Source organism: Carcharodon carcharias, chromosome 12 (assembly GCF_017639515.1).
Source record: "Carcharodon carcharias isolate sCarCar2 chromosome 12, sCarCar2.pri, whole genome shotgun sequence".
NCBI classification, from domain to species: domain Eukaryota; kingdom Metazoa; phylum Chordata; class Chondrichthyes; order Lamniformes; family Lamnidae; genus Carcharodon; species Carcharodon carcharias.
The window spans coordinates 13,522,677-13,544,787 of record NC_054478.1 but is presented as its reverse complement, the minus strand read 5'-3'; the positions used below and the strand labels follow the sequence as shown (position 1 = coordinate 13,544,787).

At 45.1% G+C, this 22,111-nt stretch overlaps 1 protein-coding gene across 3 annotated transcripts in view; it reads left to right on the top strand.

The window, feature by feature from the left end:
* LOC121284857 (ATP-binding cassette sub-family B member 6, mitochondrial-like) overlaps window positions 1-22,111 on the top strand; it is a 219,282-nt gene that overhangs the window by 107,132 nt on the left and 90,039 nt on the right. For all 3 annotated transcript variants that reach the window (XR_005944560.1, XM_041200687.1, XM_041200686.1), the window contains exon 13: window positions 2,861-2,946. Coding sequence is in view for 2 of the 3 variants with exons in the window: in XM_041200687.1 (XP_041056621.1) it covers window positions 2,861-2,946 (86 nt within the window). In the remaining variant the exon portion in view is untranslated. The remainder of the gene's footprint in view (window positions 1-2,860; window positions 2,947-22,111) is intronic.

Here is a 22,111-nt window from a genome sequence, read left to right as displayed (position 1 = left end):
CAGCGTATCCACAGGTTCCCTTTGTCCACGTTGCATGTTATTTCCTCAAAGAGCGTCAATAAATTAGCCAAACACAATTTCCCTTTCACAACACCGTGTTGACTCTGCTTGGTTGCATTGAGGTTTTCTAAATGGTCCACTATTACCCCCTTAATAATAGATTCCAGCAACTTCCCTACTACAGACGTTAAGCTAACTGGCCTGTAGTTTCCTGTTTTCTGTCTCTATCTTTCCTTGAATAGAAGAGTCACATTCGCTGTTTCCCAATCTGATGGGACCTTTCCTGAACTAGTGCAGATCCAAGTACTTTTTAAATGTTGAGGGCTTTTGCCCCTACCTCCCTCCCTCCCTCTCAGGCAGTGAGTGCCAGATCCTCGTCACTGTCTTGGTGAATACCTTTTGAATACCCTTTTAACTCGTCTTCCATCAGCCTTCCCTATTTCTTCTCCTGCTTCTCTTAACAGCCGTGGATGCATTTTGTCCAGACCTGGGAGGGGTTATCCACTTTCAAAGATGTTAAATCCCTTAATAATCCTCTCTCACTATGTGAATTTTATCTAATATTTCACACACCTCCTCCCTGATTGCATTTTCTGTATCATCCCTCTCTTGTGAAAACAGGCGCAAAGTATTCAATAAGAACCATAGCAACGTCCTCTGCTTCCACACAGTTTACCCTAATAGGCCCAACTTTTCAATAAAAGCAAAATATTGCGGATAGAACCATAGAAAAGTTACAGCACAGAAGGAGACCATTCAGCCCCTCTTGTGCATGCCAGCCCGAGGACACCCAGGTGCCCTTTCTAATCCCATCTTCCTGCACCCGGCCCATAGCCCTGCAGCTTACAGCACTTTAGGTGCAGATCCAGGTACTTTTTAAAAAGAGTTTAGAGTTTCTGCCTCTACCACCAACTTGGGATGCTGGAGGTCTAAATAAAAACAGAAAATTGAGTTCCGAAGAAGAGTCATATTGGACTCGAAACATTGGCCAGGATTTTCCGGCCCCATCGTGGGTGGGATCCGCCCCGGACAAGGGCGCCCCCCCCCCCCCCCCCCCCCCCCCCCCCCCCCCAATCTCTCTCCGCCTCTCCACCAGCCGCCACCCCCCCCCCCAATCCAGCCGGAAGTCCATTGACTTGCGGCGAGACCGGAAGGTCGCAGTGGCAGGCAGGTATGGAAAATCCCACCCGTTAACTCTGTTCCTCTTTCCACAGGTGCTACCAGACCTGCTGAGATTTTCCAGCACTTTCTGTTTTTGTTTTAGGCCTGCCTCTTTCGTTATCCACTTGGTCTTCATGTAATTATAAAAAAAAAAACCTCTGGGGTTTTCCTTGATTTTACTTGCCAATGGTTTTCTCATGCCCTCCCTTTGCTTTCGTAATTTCCTTTTTAATTTCACCCCTGTACTTTTTATACTCCTCAGTATATGACAAAAAGTTCCCTTATTTTTGTTCAATCCTTTAAGCCCCTTGACATCCAGGGGGCTCTGGATTTGTTGCTCCCACCATTTTTCTTTAAGTGACCATACTTGCTCTGAACCCTCACTAACTCTTCTTCTAATTGGGCACGGATTTACCTTCATGTCATTGTTTCCAGCCTACTAACTAAATCATGTCTCAGCTTAGTAAAATTAGCTTTTCCCCAATTGTGCACTCCTGTTCCCTTTGTCCTTTTCTAGTTCTGATACTCAGTCCAAGCTATGCCCCAAGTTATTAGTGTGCCATCTCTCCAAAGCACTGTGAGCTGGAGCTCTGGTGTTCCGATGACTAAGATAACCGAGCAGGTCTACATTTGAATATCACTGGCTCCTTAACTTGCAGGAATTTGTTATGCAGCAAAGTTGGCATTGTCTGGTTTTTCCAATTTAGTTTATGTAAAGGGTTTATTTGGAAGCCATGTCTACTATCAGATGACTGTTATCCTTAAAGTCCTTTATTTGAAATACAAATAGATTAAAAAGAGATTTTGCTACAAATGTTGACATATCTGGAGTGCACAGTCGGAAACTCAAAATAATTAATAGAATTGCACATAATCAGACCAACGGGTCCATGCTAGTGTTTATGCTTGATATAAGCCTCCTCCCATCCATGTACTTCACCTCTATGTGTTAGTGAGTTTCACATTCTTACCATGATCAGGGTAAAGAAGATTCTCCTGAATTTCCCATTGGATTTATTAGTGATTCTCTTATATTTATGGGCCCTACTTTTGGACTCTCCTCTATGTACCCTATCAAACCTCATCATAATTACAAAGACCGTTATTAGGCCACCCTTCACACTTCTCTTTCCTAGAGAAGAAAACCCCTGACTTTTTATTTGATCATAGTGTGGTTTAGCTGCTGTGGTTGACTGCCAAATACCCATTGGGCTTTTCCCAGCTGTCATTGCTTGCATCAGCATTCCCCTCCTTATTCAGTTTTTTTGGGCCTTTTGCTCCCAGAACACTTTAAATGCCATTAAACCTGTTGGGGAATGAGCCAGTGGAGGGAATTTTACAACCTGATATTCCAGAAGAGCAGTCGCCTCTGCCAAGAACACACAACGGAGATTTGAGTATTCCAACTGTTAACTTCTTGAACTCCCACTGAGCATTTGTGGCGATTAGGTTTCCCAAAAGGAGGAAGAAGTCGGAAAATTACCCTTTGTGTTCAGGTTCCATCCGTAGGTAGGGAGGAAATTTGGGAAAGTTGTTCATCCTGGGGTAACTCAGGCACATATCATCAAGCCTGGATTAGGACCAGCGTTGGCAGAAACCTTTGATTAAACCTCTCAGCTGGCGAGTACTGCAGAGAGAGAATAGCTCTCATAAAGATAAATAAACATGCCAACTGAAAATGATCATCTATATTTTGCAGATTACTGATGACATCAATGCAGCAGATCTAGCCTTCAAAGTTGGGAAGGTGGAGTTTGACAAAGTTTACTTCAATTATGTCGATGGGTAAGTAAATGATGTATGAATGATGGCAGGGAGCTGCAAGTATTGGACAAAGGCATTGAAAGTAATCAAAAGAATGTTGGCCGTTATCCTATCAAGGTTAGTAGGGGGTGGGGCTGTAATACCAAGTGCAAAAGTTATGTTTTGGTCTCAGGAAGGATATATTGGCCTTGGAAGGAGTTTGGCGTAGATTCACCAGAATGATATCAGGGCTTCAGGGGTTAATTTATGAAGATTTGGCTTGTGTTCCCTTGAATAAAGGAGATGGGATGATCTTATCAAGGTGTTTAAGATGTTTAAAGGATTCTATGGGGTAGATACAGGGAAGTTATTTCCTCTATTTGGAGAATCCAGAACAAGGGGACACAATCTTACAATTTAAACTAGGCTATTTGGTAGTGAAATTTTTTTAACGCAAGGGTGAAGGATGTGTGGGGTTGCTGGGGAACAATTGGAGCTTTCAAGACTTGAGATCAAGAGATGAGGAGCAGCAGCAGGTAAATGGAATTGAGGTACAGTTGAGGTATCAGCAGGATTTAATTGAATGGCGGAGTAGGCTCAAGGCATTGACTGGTCTTCTCCTGATCCTAACTGCAACAGAGTCTTGGCTGGGACTGTACCTTTAATTGCCCTTTACGTTGTGCCAGTTTCCTATTGTCTTTTTATCACCTCAAACCGCATGTCCTTACATGACCTGATTTGGTCTCTGTATGCTGGCCGTTGTGTAAGGCAGTTTGTATCTCTGCACATGTACTAGCATACAAAAATGGTGAGCAAGAAAAGGCCATCTGGTCCATCAGGTCTGCTCATGATGCCTGAAGCATCTTTACCAGGCACTCCCTAAACCCACCCGTAGCCGTATCATCTCCTGAGGGAAGCAAAAGAAACGGGAAAAACCCAGAGGAAATAAGGGGGAAGAAAATTTAGAATATTCTTATCCGACTGGTCAAAATCAGTCCAGGATATCACATTGACAATGTAAAAAAGACATTGGAGAAGGAGTAGGGCCCTTTGAACTTGCTGCTCTATTTAGTAAGGCCATGGCTCTACTCCATTTATCTCCATATCTCTTAATTCCCTTAGCACCCAAAAATCTATTGTTCTCAGTTTTAAACATACTCAACAATTGAACATCCACAGCTTTCTGGGATAAAGAATTCCAAAACTTCACAACCATCAGTGAAGGAATGTCTCATGTTCCACAGGTACCAACAGCTCTTCTGTACTTTGTCCCTGGAACCATTCTTCAGGTATCATGGAAGGAATCAGAGCTAGTCTCGATCCGGGCCTCAATGGACCAGATCCATGTACCACAGTAAAGATCATTTGATAATGGTCAGGGGTGAGAACCCTGGCTACTTTTCAGTCTTAAATGCCTGACTCTTTATCTGAGTCTATGACCCTTAGTTCTAGGCTCTTCAACCAGGAGAAACAGTCTCTCATCATCTACCTTCTCAAGAAACAGTCCAGCTCCCTCTTGAAGGAATGTAGAGTCAGCACCCACTCATCTTCTACTTAGGCAGTTCCCTGGGATCAAGGATGACTTGCTTCCACTCCATTTCGATAGGTTCGAAGATGGCTGATAAGTCCAATGAGTGATCTGCAGATCCTACCATGTGTGGGGCAGCTGGTGCTTGAAGGGTTGGGTAAATGGAGGTTTACGCATTCCCTCCGATGCCTCGACTTTGCCTCTGCACGTTCCTGACAAAGTCTGTGTGTTCGATGCCTTCCTGAATGAGCCTTCTCCATTTTGGTCAGTTACAAGCTAGGGTCTCCCATGAGTCGGTGGGCATGTTTGACCACTTCAGGGATAATTTGAGAACATTCCTAAAGCATTTCTGCTGCCCTCCTGGGAGTCTCCTGCCACAAATAAGCTCCGAGTAGAGCAGTTGCTTTGGGGATCTGGTGTCAGGCGTATGAACATGTCCTGGCCGGCAGAGTTGATTTTGAGTGATCAGCATCTTGATGCTGAGCAACTTGGCTTGGGAGAGGATGCTGCTGTTGGACCGCCTTTCTTGCCAGTGGACTTGGAACTTTTTGCGAAGGCACCGCTGGTGGTACTTCTCCAGTGCTTTGAGGTGCCGGCTGACAGTCATCAATTTCGCTGAAGCATAGGGATCACTGCTGCCTGGTAGGCCATAACCTTAGCTCCGAGTTTGAGATCCTGGTCCTCAAATACTTTGTTTTCTTCGCTTGTTGAAGGCTGAACTGGCATACAGGAAGCAATGATGAATTTTGTCATCAATGTCTGCCTTCATCAAAAGGAGGCTCCCAAGATACAGGAAGCGCTCCAATTTGCCCATCACTCATACCAGTGGACGATACACTCCAGAGGTTCATTACATTCTGGGAAAAGAAGAGCCACTCAACCTCCAGACTATTTCTACATTTGCACTGTTTAAATGTTTGTGTGCAGTGTGATTTTTTTACCTTTATAATTATTTAATACTTTATAATGAGCCAAATTTCAATTGGTGATCTGTCCTGATCTAGATGTTATTAAGTCCATGGAGTAACCCGGGTGCTTCAAATTGTTTCACTGGCCCGAGGCTAAGAAAGGGGAACAGTAGCCAGGGTTCTCAGTCTTGACCGTTATCCAGTGATCTTTACTGTGGTACATGGATGTGTTGAGGCCGGGATCAAGATTAGCTCCGATCAAATGGGTGTGTTCTAGTCACAGACCTGAAGAATGGCTCCATGGACAAGGTACAGACAGGCTGCTGGTGCCTGCGGAACATAAGAACACAAGAAATAGGAGCAGGAGTAGACCATATGGCCTGTTGAGCCTGCTCAGCCATTCAGTACGATCATGGCTGCTGATCTTGGGCTTTATCTCCACTTTCCCGCCTGCTCCCCATTCCCCTTAATTCCCCTGAGAGACTAAAATGTGTTTATCCCAGCCTTCAATGTATTCAACAAAAAGTTAACAGTTAAAAGTTAACACCTCATGAAGCAGAGGGTGGAAAAACTAGCAGGAAGTTAAAAATATAATGCATGTGGTTGGGTGTCTGCCTACTCTGTTTCCTGTGTTTCGCTTTAGAACTGTAGCCAAACGCATCAAATTAAATGGTGTCTGCTCCAGATGTAAATGTGGCCCTGATTTGTTTCCTTCTAAAGTCACTCAGCTGGTCAAATTGAAATGAAAATGAGCGAGTGTGTTTGTGTAAGTAATTCTTGTACCTTGGCTGCTGTTACTGTCTCGATAATGAGTCCTCCAAACAAAATGAAACCAGGATAATCAATTCATGGTCATATCATTCTCTTTATATACACTCAGGATTTTAGACTCTCAAACTGCTTGTATTTGCTCTCTTTCCTCACTTTGCCTTAGTGTTATGATTTTTTTTTAAAATCACTAGTTAGAAGCAACAGCAACAACTTGCATTTATACTTCAGCTTTAACATAGCTAAAAACCCAAGGCGCTTCACCGGAGTGTAATCAGACAAAATTTGCCACACATCCATGTAAAGCGATGTTAGAACAGATGACCAAAAGCTTGGTCAAAAAGGTAGATCTTAAAGAATGACTTGAAGGAGGAGAGAGAGGGGGAAAAGGTGGAGGGGTTGAGGGAAGGAATTCCAGAGTTTACAATTCAGGCAGCTGAAGGCACTGGAGTGAAGGAAATCTGTTGCAAAAGAGGCCAGAGTTAGAGGAGCACCCAGATCTCTGAGAGTTGTGGGTTGGAGAAGATTACAGATTGCCTGTTGTGGCACAGCAGATGGTAAATGCTGAGTTGCTCAAACTCCAGAGGGAAACTTGAAACAGCTGCCACAACTGTTTTTGCAATTTGTATTTTAGTTTGAGGTGAATTCAGTAGTAATGAGTCCACCGAGACTTGGAGGTTTTTTACAAAACTAAATTAAACACTTATTAATAGAAGAAGATTTTAAACACTACATAAGTTTACAAATTACTACTATGATGACCCCTAGATCCCCTAATTAACCTGACTCCCAGTTACACCTCTGTTAAGGCAACAGTAAAAACAAATAAATTTCAACAGACCCAGGCAAAGCACACAATACCCTGGACAGGGAGATTCACGGTGAGTTTTCTTAGCTTCGGTTCCAATTTGATGCATAGAGGCTGGAGCTTTCCACACTTATTAGATCTTAGAATGCCTTCACCTTACACAGAATCTCATGACTTTTTACAGGTTTCTCCTTTTTTAATGTAAATTCCATTGTCCCAGTACGTCTTTGCAATTTTACTTTTTCCATAATATAAATCTTCCATAGTAATCATATTATCAGTAATCTTTGGGAAAAATAAGCAGACTGTTCGGCTTAGCCTCTGTTGGCAAGGTGTAACACCTTACCATCTCTTTGAAATTCACGACTCTGGTTTATCTAAAAAGGCAAATGTTCCTCACACCTCACAATCTAAAACTTCAGCCATGTTTACATATTTAGCGTTTCAAACCTAGTTTCTCTTTTGATAGCTCAAAAGCTCCAGACCACCTGCCTCCAATTCAAGTAAACTCCCCCCCACCATCCCCCACACGCAATCTCAGACAGAGAAATTAATCCAAAGCCCACTATTAACCTAGCTTTACAATAAATCACAATATTAAGAAAATTATTATATTTTCCTGACATTGCCCAACTCTGGCAGTGAACCTCCTGCACACCATTTGTTGATCTTAATAGGTGTAATTTGCTAACATGTGGGTTATGTGTCTGTACTTGCCTCTATTTTTGTGTGACTGGTAAATGTCATGATGGACCAGTTTCATATAACAAATCTAAATATTTCTGCCTGTGTGTGTCTACTTTGGTGATGTGCATATGTCTGTACACACACGATAGTCTACCTGTATATATTTTTAAATCATTAAGAGACAACTTGATGTTTACCAAGTTTTATCAGGTTTCAACAGACTTTCCTTCAATTTTAAAACAACATTTCTTGGTTTTCATGCCTTTTCCAATGCTGTCCTAGCTGGCCTCCCATCTTGCACCCTTCATAAGCTTGAGCTCATCTAGAACTCTGCCCATATCCTAACTTATACCAAGTTGCTTTCACTCGCACCAACTGACCTACATTTGTAACAAGATAAATGAGTTGACAGCACAAATAGAAATAAACAAACATGACTTGATAGCTATTACAGAGACGTGGCTGCAGGGTGACCAAGACTGGAAGCTCGATATTCAAGGATATTCGATTTTCAGGACATATAGGCAAAAAGGAAAAGGAGGTGGGGTAGCTTTGTTAGTAAAGGAAGAACAGTGGCGAGTAGTGATATTGGTGCAATAGGTCGTGATGTGGAATCAGTTTGAGTGGAAATAAGGAATATCAAGGGGAAGAAATCACAGGATTTTTAAAAATTCATTCATAGGATGTGGACACCGCTGGCTAGGCTAGCATTTATTGCTCATCCCTAATTGCCCTTGTTCAGAGGGCATTTAAGGACATTGCTGTGGGTCTGGAGTCACATGTAGGCCAGACCAGGTCCTTACCAGCAGATTTCCTTCCCCAACAATCGACAATGGTTTCATGGTCGTCATTAGACTTTTAATTTTTAATTCCAGATCTTCATTGAATTCAAATTCTACCACCTGCCTTGGCGGGATTTGAACCCGGCTCCCCAGAGCATTACCCTGGCTCTTTGGATTACCAGTCCAGCAATAACACTATGCCATCGCCTCCACGGTGGGAATCGCGCCTATAGGTCCCTAAAGAATTGCCTCACTGTAGGACAAAGTATAAATCGAGAAATAATGGAGGTGTGTAAGAAAAGCTGTACAATTGTCATGGGTGATTTTAATCTGCATCTTGACTGGACAAATCAGATTGGTGGGGGTAACATGGAAGACAAATTTGTAGAGTGCATCAGGAATTGTTTCTTTGCGAAATATGTTGCAGAACCTACCCGGGGACAGTCTATTTTAGATCTAGTAATGAGATAGGATTAATAAGAGATATCATAATTAAGGATCCTCTGGGTGGTAGCGATCACAACATGGTAAAATTTCAAATTCATTTTGAGGGCAAGCAACTCTGGTTTCAAACCAGTGTCCTCAACTAAACTAAGGGCAATTACAGAGGTTTGTAGAAAGAGTTGTCCAAAGTGGGTTGGGAAAATAGATTAAGGGGAAGGTCAGTGGAAGAGCACTGGCAGACATTTAAGCAGATATTTCATAACATTCAGCAAAAATTTATCCCGGTCAAAAAGGAGGACTCGATGAGAAGGACGAACCAGCCATGGTTAACAAAGGTGGACAAGGAGAGTATTCAATCAAAAACTAAGGCATACAAAGCAGTGAAAATTAGTGGTAGGCCAGAGGATTGGGAATTTATAGGAACCAGCAGCAGATGACTAAAAAACTAATGAGGAGGAAAAAAATTGATTATGAACCTAAATTGGCAAGAAATATAAAAACAAACAGCAAGAGCTTCTACGGTATACAAAAGGAGACTGCCTAAAGTGAGCGCGGGACCCTTGGAGGATACGACTGCAGAATTGATAAGGGGGAGCAGAGAAATGGCAGATAATTTAAACCAGCATTTTGCATCGGTCTTCACAGTGGAGGACACTAAAAATCCCAAAGATATCAGATAAGCCAGGAGCAAATGGGAGGAAAGATCTTGTAATAGTCTCTATCATGAGGGACAAAGTATTTGACAAACTAATGGGAATAAAGGCAGACAAGTCACCAGGACCTGATGGCCTGCATGCAAGGGTTTTAAAGGAAGTGGCTGCAGAGGTAGTGGAGGCATTGGTCGAAATATTCCAGAACTCATTGGTTTTCGGGAGAATCCGAGGGGATTGGAAAACCACTAATGTGACGCCAAATCTTCTGATGATACAAAAGTAGGTATGAAGGCATGTTGTGATGAGGGCCTAAGGAACCTGCAGGGGGATATAGACAGGTTGAGTGAGTGGGCAAAAACTTGGCAGATGGAGTTTAATGTAGGTCATGCACTTTGGTAGGAAGAATCAAAAAGCCGACTATTATTTAAATGGAGAGAGATTCCAAAAAAGTGCAGCATAGAGGGATCTGGGTGTTTTTGTGCATGAAACACAAAAAGTGAGCATGCAGGTGCAGCAAGTAATTAAGAAGGCAAATGGAATTTTGGCCTGTATTGCTAGGGGGTTGAAGTTTAAAAATAAGGAAGTCTTGTTACAACTGTACAGGGTGTTGGTGAGGCTGCACCTGGAGTACTGTGTACAGTTTTGGTCCCCATATTTAAGAAAGGATAGACTGGCATTGGAGGCAGTTCAAAAGAGATTCACTCAGCTGATTCCTGGGATGAAGGGGTTGACTTATCAAGAATGGCTAAACAGGTTAGACCTTTATTCATTAGAGTTTAGAAGAATGAGGGGTGACCTTATTGAAATGTATAAGATTCTGAGGGGGCTTGACAGGGTAGATATTGAGAAGATGTTTTCACTAGTGGGGGGAATCTCGAACTAGGGGACAGAATAAGGGGACACTCATTTAAAGCGGAGGTGCGAAGGAATTTCTTCTCTGAGGGTAGTGAGTATCTGGAATTCTCTACCCCAGAGAGCTGTGGAGGCTAGATCACTAAAAGTATTCAACGAGGAAGTAGATAGATTTTTGAAATATGGGCAAGTTGCAGGCTATGAGGAGCTGGCATGAAAGAGGAATTGAGGCCTGGGGTGGATCAGCCATGATCTTATTGAATGGGGCGGGACAGGCTTGAGGGCCTGAATGGCCTACTCCTGCTCCTAGTTCTTATGTTACGTTGGCATCAGGCCAGCAACACTTCAATTTTTAAATTGCTGTCATTGTTTTCAAATCTTTCTATGGCCTCGCCCCTCTCTGTCTCTGATCTTCTTCCAACCTTACAACCCTCTGAGATCTCTGTGCTCCTCCAACTCTGGTGTCTTTCATATCCCTGATTTTAATCACTCCACCATTGGAAGTTGTGCCTTCTGCTGCAGAGGACCTAAGTTCTGGAATTCCCTCCCTAAACCTACTTACTTCTGCACCTCTTTGGCCCAGATTTTCACCATGACGGAGAGCCTCGCTATTGTGGCAGAAATAGTGGAACTGCTTAAAAATCATGAGCCCCACCCTGACCACGTCACTTCCCATTTTCATGGGAATTGGACAGGGCACCGTTCCTGCTTATGCATTTTACAGAGGTGACTGACCATTTAACTCATCAGCTGCCTCCACTTGATTCTGAGCTGGGTAGCCCAGGAGTGTGGAACCCATTGTGTGCAAAGTAGACCTGGTAAGAGCAGGTGTGAATTTGGCATATTTCTTTGGATAGACAGGGGACTCCTTTGGACACGTAGGGTACCCCTGAGGAATTTGCTTTAAAAATTTGTTCACAGGCCCAGAAGTGGCACAAAACAAATTCAAATCATCTTCCCTTAACCCAAGGGAGTAGGAAGGTGGGGCTCCTGGCCTCACAGGACAATTCTTCCTGCCCCTCCTGACTCGTGCACCCAGGTGTTAGGAAGAACTTTGTGCTAGAGAAGGACACATAGCACTTTGTGTGACGGCACATAGAAGATGGTCATGGCACCCTTGCACATGGAGGCCATAGAAACCAATCACCGTGAGCAGCCAGAGGGAGGGCAGAAAGTCAGAAGGAAGAGGCCCATGCACCAGCGAGGAGGAGGAGGAGAGACAGGACAACCAGGTACTGCCTTGTGGATAACACTGAGTGCCGATGAATGCCTTGCACCCAGCAGTCATACTTGAGATACACATGCTGCCCAGCATCTCTCTGTGGAGACTGATCATTGAGCCTCCCTTAAAGTCAAGCTTGGAGGGATAATGAAAGACAAGAGGCATCTCAAAGTTTAGCTTTTGACCTCTGGAATTTTGTGTGTTACAATCCCAGCTGATGTTACCACTGAACAAGCCAGATCCCAGGGTGGAACCCAGCTTGATAGATCATAACTTTAATTTTTTGTTTGGAAGCTTTGAGGGCGGCTACTGAACAGAGTCACAGGAATCAGCTGATCAACTTTTAACAAAAGAATAAAACACCTATTAAACAAGAAAAGATGAACTATATCACAATACTCCTTCATCCACAACTATACCTTTACAGATATATACAGATTTGTAAGGATAACACAGCTTACAAAAGCTATATTATACTCTTATGTTCACAGTAAGTACGCAGTCCATGCAAACCAATCGTTGACCTGTGGTCAGGCACATCACACTCTGAAACCGAGTGACACGTCCCACTCTAGACAGATGCTATGGATCCCTCATCAACTCCCCCCAGACCCTTGTCACACCATGAGTCAGCTGGTCTCGATGAACTCTGTCTTTCACGCAAGGGTTTCCAATCTCCACTCCCTAAGAACCTGCTTTGGAATCTTCTCCCAAATGACGCTTTTTCTCAGACGCCTTCCACGAGCTCCACCTCCAGGATTTCAAACTCCCCTGCTGATGTTCCTCTCCCCTGGATCGCCACATGCATTCAAGCTTCCTCCCATGCACTGTTCTCAGACACTCAGACATGCCAACAGAACACCATTGCTTCACATGCCTGTAGTAGGGAGTCACCAGCCTTTGGCTGTCTCCTCGGATCTTATGGCTTCTCACAAGCCCATTTTGCCTTGAGTCTGCTTCCTGCAGCTTTCTCTCTCTTGGAGCCTTCCTCTCTGCTCCTGTCTTTCATTTCCACTGAACAGGATCTTGTTTTAGATTTCTGTACTTGTCCCTTGAGATCCAGAACTCACTCAACATTCAATGTTACTTTAACTTCAGAGCAACTCCTCTAGAATTCTTAGACTTATTCTTCTCAGCAATCTCCTATATGTCCAGCTAGAGAGAAACTTAAACTGCTTCCTTCATCTGACAGCAAAATAACCAACTGAACTCAAACTGCTCTTCTGTTTCTCCCTGTGTCTGAGAGCCCCCTGTTGCTAGGCAGCAGCCCAGTTTTTCTACTTCAAGAGTCGTAAAACCTCATTAAAAATGCAGATATACACAAAAACCCACAGGCTTGCAGGCTTTGGTGTAAAGTGAAACTAAAACTCAAGTTTCATCCTTTTCACCCACAAATGAAACATATAGCTTACCTTTAAGTTTAAGTTTTAGCTTTAAGTTCAAGTAACATCCTAACACCAACAAATACAAATACAACTTACTTAAACTATATCTAGTTCCTAATATATGTGATACAGCAGAGAAGGAAGAAGCCCTTCAAAGCATCACAAATCAGTCAACAACCTTGATTCTGTTGACTGATGGACCTCGGCACACCACCCTCATAATCACTGGTAAGAACCACCTTCATAATTTTACCAACCTTTTTGTGCTCTCTAGTGTACAAATAAGCACCGAGTCATGTCCAATTTAAGTAAATATATTAAAGAAGTGCTAAAATGTGCTGTATACAATGTGAAAAGTATAATCATGGTGAACCCATTAGTACTCGAGGTGCTTCACTCCCTCACACATCTACAAAGTGCCCCCCTCCCCGTGTTGCCTCAGAAGAAGTGGAGGTGGGCTGCTCACTTCTGTCTAAATGGCATTGAGGAGCTTGGTGGCTGTTGGGGACCTCATTCTCATTATGGCCTCTGCATTGCTGCTTGGACAGCCATGGTCACTGGCACATGTGCAGCAGGTGAGTGCTCTGATGGAGGGGCTGGGGAAGCGGAGGAAGATCAGAGTGCTGAGGAGCTCTTGGTACTTTCATCCTCCTGCACAGCCCTGGGTTGGCTTTCAGGTGAGGTTGATGGGGCTGGTTGCTGGTGTGCAGCAGTCTTCCATTCCAGCCACAACTTTGCCAATAGTGCGACGGTCCTGTTAAGGTACGCAGTTCCCCATGTATTCCTTGAAAGTCAGTTCTTGTACTCTAAGCAGACTGATCCAGGTTACTGCGGGAGGCTTGCACCCTAGCCAAGATGCTGCTCTTGCAGCCCCTCCGCGTGCTGTTAATCTCTCATGGTCAGAGCTCGTGACACTGAGCTCCCGGGAGCTCAATGTGGAGCTCATGATGGCAATGGACTCTTCTATTCACTGTCCAAGAGCTCCCACTGCCCCAGGGAACTCTACCAAACGTCCATACATCTGCTACTGGTTATCCAAATACTGGGCCCCAAAATGTGACTCCTGAGGTTCTACATTCCTGCCCACTGGAGCATCATTGTGACTTTCTCCCCTCTTCCGAGTGGGGACTGTGCACACTTGTCTCTGATTCTGACACTCCTCCTGCAGTCTGGTTTGGTGACATTCATCCTGTGCCACTGACTCTACACGTGGGCCAAGTCATGTGCTTGTATCTGAGTTGGTGGTGTGTGAGCTAGCATGATATGACACTGCCTCCTTGGACATCTCTTCTTCTTGATCTCTGAGAACTGATTTAGCCTGGGGGAGGGGAGGTGTGGGGTACAGTGTGGTGAGGAATCAGAGCTGGGATCTATGTCAGACCCACAAAGTGTTATATAGGTATGGGCCATCTTATTGTGAAGCATGCTGTTATGCACATCATTGCCTTAACCATGCTCATGCTGCACTTATGGCGCAATCCCATCCTTGCACTCCCTCTTATGCCAATGTCCCCTTGTGCTCAATGAACTGAATCATGACCTCCACCATTATCGCCATGCGCCAAGGTAAATTCAGCACCACCTTTATCACCTGCTACTGGCAATTCACCATCACCAGCAGACGGCTGTACAGGCACCCTGGAAATCTCCATGGCCATCTTCTCCCTGGGTTGGATACATCTCAGCCAAGCTGGCTCTTTCCCCAGTCCAGGCCATCTCTGGCATTCTTCACTCTTTTCACCTGTAATGGCACCATGAATTTATGCTAGCCTATAGTGCATGAACGGATATTGCTCTTCAGCATATTTGTGCATCACAGTGCTCGTTCACATGTTCTGTGTGCATGAGTTGTGTACACATACCTCTGCTTCGGCAATGAGGCTTGTATGTGCCATGTCTCGCACCTTAGCTGCAGCATGCAGATATGACCCTTGCCTTGGAGTTCAGTGTGGATGAGCCAAGCTACTCACCTTGCCAGAATACAGCAGGTCATTGAACCTTTTCCTGCATTGAATCTATGAGTGCTGCGCTCATGGCTGCTGCAATTTGAATCCAGGCCGCCTTGGTTGCTGCAGGGGTATTACAGCAGCCAGCTGGGTAGGGGACTGGTCTCTTCTGGACCTCTTCCACCAAAGCTTGCAGGTCTTGGTCAGAAGAGCATGGGGCAGCTGGATCCATCCCTGCCCGCACCCCCACCATATCTCTTCTGTGTGACATTCAATAAATAAAAATGTAAAGTGAAAATGGTCGTGAGCCATTCAGATTATAATGCTCTCATTCACTTTTGTGTGCTTACACGAACTAACCATTTCCACCATAGCATCAATGGTTACTGTTAAGGTTTGTTGAAGAGAATGGCTTTGCACAAGTGCTTAGTGCCATGTATGTTGCAGCTGTGACTTCTAAGATATCATGCTGTGCTCCAGCTCCACCGACAACCCCACAGTTTTTCCCCCCTCTTTAGTCACACTTATGCTGTGACAGTGTGCAGATGTGAGGGACCCGGCCAAGGGTCAGAAGTGTGGGTGCATGCTGATAGATGGGTGGCAGGAGGGCAGTTGGATGGGACAATGAGCGTGGCACTGTTCATCATGCATCCACCTGCTAAGTCTTGGCAGATAACTACATGACTGCACAATATTTGTACCAGGCAGTGGTGGCAAGACAGTGCCATGCCCATGGCTGTGTCTTGAGAATCCACTCCACTCCATGCTTTCAGTGATTCAGTAGGTTACACATTGATTAGGCAGCGACAATGACAATTCTCCCATAGGGAAAGCCCATGATGAGCCATCTGTTCCAGGGTTAGCTAGTAGTTGGGCAACACTTAAAGCTCTGACACTCACCTGACAAGCAAATAGCTTCTCCGAGGCACAGAGGCTTCAGTATTGATGCTCTGCCTCTCAAATGGGCCTTTCAGAAAGCCCCGCTTTTTATCCGTGCCTGAGTTAGCCAACCTGCATCAGGCCCGCCCCCGACTGCTCACTACTTTTGGGGTCGTCCGCCCCAGCACTTATTCTAGCCCGCCCGCGGACTGAAATTTGGAAGTTCAGGCAGCCATTTTTAAAGGTCACGTTTGCGAAGCCAGGAATTCTCTGCAGCCTCTGAACAAGGAGTGAAAATCTGGGCCTGTGAAGACACTCCTTACCTCTTTGACCAAGATTTTGGTGACCTGTTCTTCTATCTTTTTGTGGCTGAGTGTCAGATTTCATTTAAATATGTTTCTGTGATATGCTTGGCACTTCTTATTAAATGCGCTACACAAATGCTAATTGCTGATTTCTCATTTTGTGTGCTTTGGCTTCACCCATTGATGCTGGAGCACCTGCAGTAATGCACACTAGTTGTAGTAAATAAGATGTGTTCAGCACAGTTTTAGATGATGAGATTTGCTTTCCCCTCACAAGCTAAAGACAATACAATCCCCTTGAGGAATGGAAAGCTAGAAGAGAGCGAGCAGCTTTTCCGTGACTTATAATCCGAGCGTCAAACTTTACAAGAAGGTGACCGAGTTAGAAAGAGCTTCCCTTTCAGGTCTGGTATCTGTGGTGCCGGGAAATGACTCCTCCAAGACACAGAGACTTCAACATTGACGCCCTAGCTCTCAAATGGGCCTTTCAGGTTGGCCTGAGTCAGCCAACCTGCCTCGTGCTCGCTCTCTTGACCCCTCGCTACTTTTGGGGCCTCTCTCTGTGCCTCCTGAAGTTTTTAAGTGAAATAAATTTTGAATATTTTCAAAGCATTCCCCAGTGGACTTGAACCAAATCTACTCATGAGTCAGAAGCAGCTTTACTGAAGTTGAAAGCCTGGAAGAACTTAATCAGCCTGCATAGTTATAGTTGTATCTGCTATAGTCAATATGTACAATGTTCATCCATAAGAACATAAGAGCTAGGAGTCGGAGTCGGCCATTCGGCTCCTCAAGCCTACCGCGCCATTCAATAAGATCATGGCTGATCTGCCCCAGGGCTCTTTCGTGCCAGTTCCTTATAGCCCTCAACTCCATGATATTTCAAAAATCTATCTACCTCCTCTTTAAATACTTTGTGATCTAGCCTCCACACCTCTGAGGTAGCGAATTCCAGACATTCACTATCCTCTTAGAGAAGAAATTCCTTTGCATCACAGTTTTAAATGAGTGTCCCCTTAATCTGTAACCATACCCCTAGTTCGAGATTCCCCCTATAGTGGAAACACCTTCTCAACATCTACACTGGCAAGCCCCCTCAATATTGTACGTTTCAATAAGATCACCCATTCTAGATAAGTCAACCCCTTCATCCCAGGAATCAGCTGAGTGAATCTCTTTTGAACTGCCTCCAATGCCAGCATATCCTTTCTTAACCACGAGGACCAAAACTGTATACAGTACTCCAGGTGCAGCCTCACCAACACCCTGTACAGTTGTAACAAGACTTCCCCATTTTTAAACTCCAACCCTCTAGCATTACAGGCCAAAATTCCATTTGCCTTCTTAATTACTTGCTGCACCTGCATGCTAACTTTGTCTTTCATGCACAAGGACACCCAGATCCCTCTGTGCTGCACTTTTTTGGAGTCTCTCTCCATTTAAATAATAGCCTGCCTTTTGATTTTTCCTACCAAGGTGCATGACCTCACACTTTCCTACATTAAACTCCATCTGCCAAGTTTTTGCACACCTACTCAACCTGTTTATATCCCTTTGCAGATTCCTTATGTCTTCATCACAACATGCCCTTCCATCTATTTTTGTATCATCAGCAAATTTGGATACATTACACTCTGCCCCCTCCTCCAAGTCATTAATAAGGATAATAAATAGTTGAGGCCCTATGACTGATCCTTGTGGCACCCAAATAGTTACGTCTTTCCAACCTGAAAAAGACCCATTAATTCCGATACTCTGTCTTCTGTCAACCCTCAATCCATACTAATACATTACCCCCCATACCATGAGCTTCTATTTTGTACAATAACCTTGTATGTGGCACCTTGTCGAATGCCTTCTGGAAATCCAAATACACTACATATACCAGTTCCCCTTTATCAACTCTGCTTGTTATATCCACAAAGAACTCTACCAAATTTGTCAAACATGATTTCCCTTTCACAAAAGCATGTTGCCTCTGTTTGATTGCGTTAATTTCTAAATGTCCAGCTATTTCTTCCTTATTAATAGATTGTAGCATTTTCCCAATGAAAAATGTTAGACTGACTAGCCTATAGTTTCCTGCTTTTTGTCTCTCTCCCTTCTTGAAAAGGGGTGTCACATTAGTGGTTTTCCACTCCGCTGGGACCTCCCGGAATCCAGTGAGTTCTGGAATATTTCGACCAATGCGTCCACTATCTCTGCAGCCACTTCCTTTAAAACCCTTGGATGCAGGCCATCAGGTCCTAGTGACCTGTCTGTCTTTAGTCCCATTAGTTCCTCCCATTTGCTCCTGGCTTATCTGATATCTTTGGGATGTTTAGTATCCTCCACCATGAAGACCGATGTAAAATACTGGTTTAAATTATCTGCCATTTCCCTATTCCTCCCTATCAATTCTCCAGTCTCATCCTCCAAGGGTCCCACGCTCACTTTAGGCACTCTCTTTTTGTATACCCTTAGAAGCTCTTGCTGTTTGTTTTTATATTTCTTGCCAATTTACTTTCATAATCAATTTTCTCCTTCTTTATTAGCTTTTTAGTCATCTGCTGCTGGCTCTTAAAAAGAAAATCCCAATCCTCTAGTGGCCTTCCACTAGTTTTCGCCACTTTGTACACCTTAGTTTCAGATTGGATAACTCTCCTTGCCCACCTTTGTTTCCTTGTTCATCAGGCTCAGTAATCACTCAGAAGCAGGTTCCTGTGTCATTCCACCTCTGCAATCCTGCTCTGTCACTCTATCAGGCTTAGTAAATCCTTAACAAAAACAGAATTACCTGGAAAAACTCAGCAGGTCTGGCAGCATCGGCGGAGAAGAAAAGAGTTGACGTTTCGAGTCCTCATGACCCTTCGACAGAACTTGAGTTCGAGTCCAGGAAAGAGCTGAAATATAAGCTGGTTTAAGGTGTGTGTGTGGGGGGCGGAGAGATAGAGAGACAGAGAGGTGGAGGGGGTTGGTGTGGTTGTAGCGACAAACAAGCAGTGATAGAAGCAGATCATCAAAAGATGTCAACAACAATAGTACAATAGAACACATAGGTGTTAAAGTTAAAGTTGGTGATATTATCTAAACGAATGTGCTAATTAAGAATGGATGGTAGGGCACTCAAGGTATAGCTCTAGTGGGTTTTTTTTTTATTTTATATAATGGAAATAGGTGGGAAAAGGAAAATCTTTATAATTTATTGGGAAAAAAAAAAAAGGGGGAAACAGAAAGGGGGTGGGGATGGGGGAGGGGACTCACGACCTAAAGTTGTTGAATTCAATATTCAGTCCGGAAGGCTGTAAAGTCCCTAGTCGGAAGATGAGGTGTTGTTCCTCCAGTTTGCGTTGGGCTTCACTGGAACAATGCAGCAAGCCAAGGACAGACATGTGGGCAAGAGAGCAGGGTGGAGTGTTAAAATGGCAAGCGACAGGGAGGTTTGGGTCATTCTTGCGGACAGACCGCAGGTGTTCTGCAAAGCGGTCGCCCAGTTTACGTTTGGTCTCTCCAATGTAGAGGAGACCACATTGGGAGCAACGAATGCAGTAGACTAAGTTGGGGGAAATGCAAGTGAAATGCTGCTTCACTTGAAAGGAGTGTTTGGGTCCTTGGACGGTGAGGAGAGAGGAAGTGAAGGGGCAGGTGTTGCATCTTTTGCGTGGGCAAGGGGTTGTGCCATAGGAGGGGGTTGAGGAGTAGGGGGTGATGGAGGAGTGGACCAGGGTGTCCCGGAGGGAGCGATCCCTACGGAATGCCGATAAGGGGGGTGAAGGGAAGATGTGTTTGGTAGTGGCATCATGCTGGAGTTGGCGGAAATGGCGGAGGATGATCCTTTGAATGCGGAGGCTGGTGGGGTGATAAGTGAGGACAAGGGGGACCCTATCATGTTTCTGGGAGGGAGGAGAAGGAGTGAGGGCGGATGCGCGGGAGATGGGCCGGACACGGTTGAGGGCCCTGTCAACGACCGTGGGTGGAAAACCTCGGTTAAGGAAGAAGGAGGACATGTCAGAGGAACTGTTTTTGAATGTAGCATCATCGGAACAGATGCGACGGAGGCGAAGGAACTGAGAGAATGGGATGGAGTCCTTACAGGAAGTGGGGTGTGAGGAGCTGTAGTCGAGATAGCTGTGGGTGTCGGTGGGTTTGTAATGGATATTGGTGGACAGTCTATCACCAGAGATTGAGACAGAGAGGTCAAGGAAGGGAAGGGAAGTGTCAGAGATGGACCACGTGAAAATGATGGAGGGGTGGAGATTGGAAGCAAAATTAATAAATTTTTCCAAGTCCTGACGAGAGCATGAAGCAGCACCAAAGTAATCATCGATGTACCGGAGAAAGAGTTGTGGAAGGGGGCCGGAGTAGGACTGCAACAAGGAATGTTCCACATACCCCATAAAGAGACAGGCATAGCTGGGGCCCATGCGGGTACCCATAGCCACACCTTTTATTTGGAGGAAGTGAGAGGAGTTGAAGGAGAAATTGTTCAGCGTGAGAACAAGTTCAGCCAGACGGAGGAGAGTAGTGGTGGATGGGGATTGTTCGGGCCTCTGTTCGAGGAAGAAGCTAAGGGCCCTCAGACCATCCTGGTGGGGGATGGAGGTGTAGAGGGATTGGACGTCCATGGTGAAGAGGAAGCGGTAGGGGCCAGGGAACTGGAAATTGTTGATGTGACGTAAGGTGTCAGAGGAATCACGGATGTAGGTGGGAAGGGATTGGACAAGGGGAGAGAGAAGGGAGTCAAGATAACGAGAAATGAGTTCTGTGGGGCAGGAGCAAGCTGAGACGATCGGTCTACCGGGGCAGTTCTGTTTGTGGATTTTGGGTAGGAGATAGAAGCGGGCCGTCCGAGGTTGGGCAACTATCAGGTTGGAAGCTGTGGGAGGGAGATCCCCAGAGGAGATGAGGTCAGTGACAGTCCTGGAAACAGTGGCTTGATGTTCAGTGGTGGGGTCATGGTCCAGGGAGAGGTAGGAGGAAGTGTCTGCGAGTTGACGCTCAGCCTCCGCGTGGTAGAGGTCAGTGCAGGTCAGTTTCTTCCTTAACCGAGGTTTTCCACCCACGGTCGTTGACAGGGCCCTCAACCGTGTCCGGCCCATCTCCCGCGCATCCGCCCTCACTCCTTCTCCTCCCTCCCAGAAACATGATAGGGTCCCCCTTGTCCTCACTTATCACCCCACCAGCCTCCGCATTCAAAGGATCATCCTCCGCCATTTCCGCCAACTCCAGCATGATGCCACTACCAAACACATCTTCCCTTCACCCCCCTTATCGGCATTCCGTAGGGATCGCTCCCTCCGGGACACCCTGGTCCACTCCTCCATCACCCCCTACTCCTCAACCCCCTCCTATGGCACAACCCCTTGCCCACGCAAAAGATGCAACACCTGCCCCTTCACTTCCTCTCTCCTCACCGTCCAAGGACCCAAACACTCCTTTCAAGTGAAGCAGCATTTCACTTGCATTTCCCCCAACTTAGTCTACTGCATTCGTTGCTCCCAATGTGGTCTCCTCTACATTGGAGAGACCAAACGTAAACTGGGCGACCGCTTTGCAGAACACCTGCGGTCTGTCCACAAGAATGACCCAAACCTCCCTGTCGCTTGCCATTTTAACACTCCACCCTGCTCTCTTGCCCACATGTCTGTCCTTGGCTTGCTGCATTGTTCCAGTGAAGCCCAACGCAAACTGGAGGAACAACACCTCATCTTCCGACTAGGGACTTTACAGCCTTCCGGACTGAATATTGAATTCAACAACTTTAGGTCGTGAGTCCCCTCCCCCATCCCCACCCCCTTTCTGTTTCCCCCCCCTTTTTTTTTTTTCCCAATAAATTATAAAGATTTTCCTTTTCCCACCTATTTCCATTATATAAAATAAAAAAAAAACCCACTAGAGCTATACCTTGAGTGCCCTACCATCCATTCTTAATTAGCACATTCGTTTAGATAATATCACCAACTTTAACTTTAACACCTATGTGTTCTATTGTACTATTGTTGTTGACATCTTTTGATGATCTGCTTCTATCACTGCTTGTTTGTCGCTACAACCACACCAA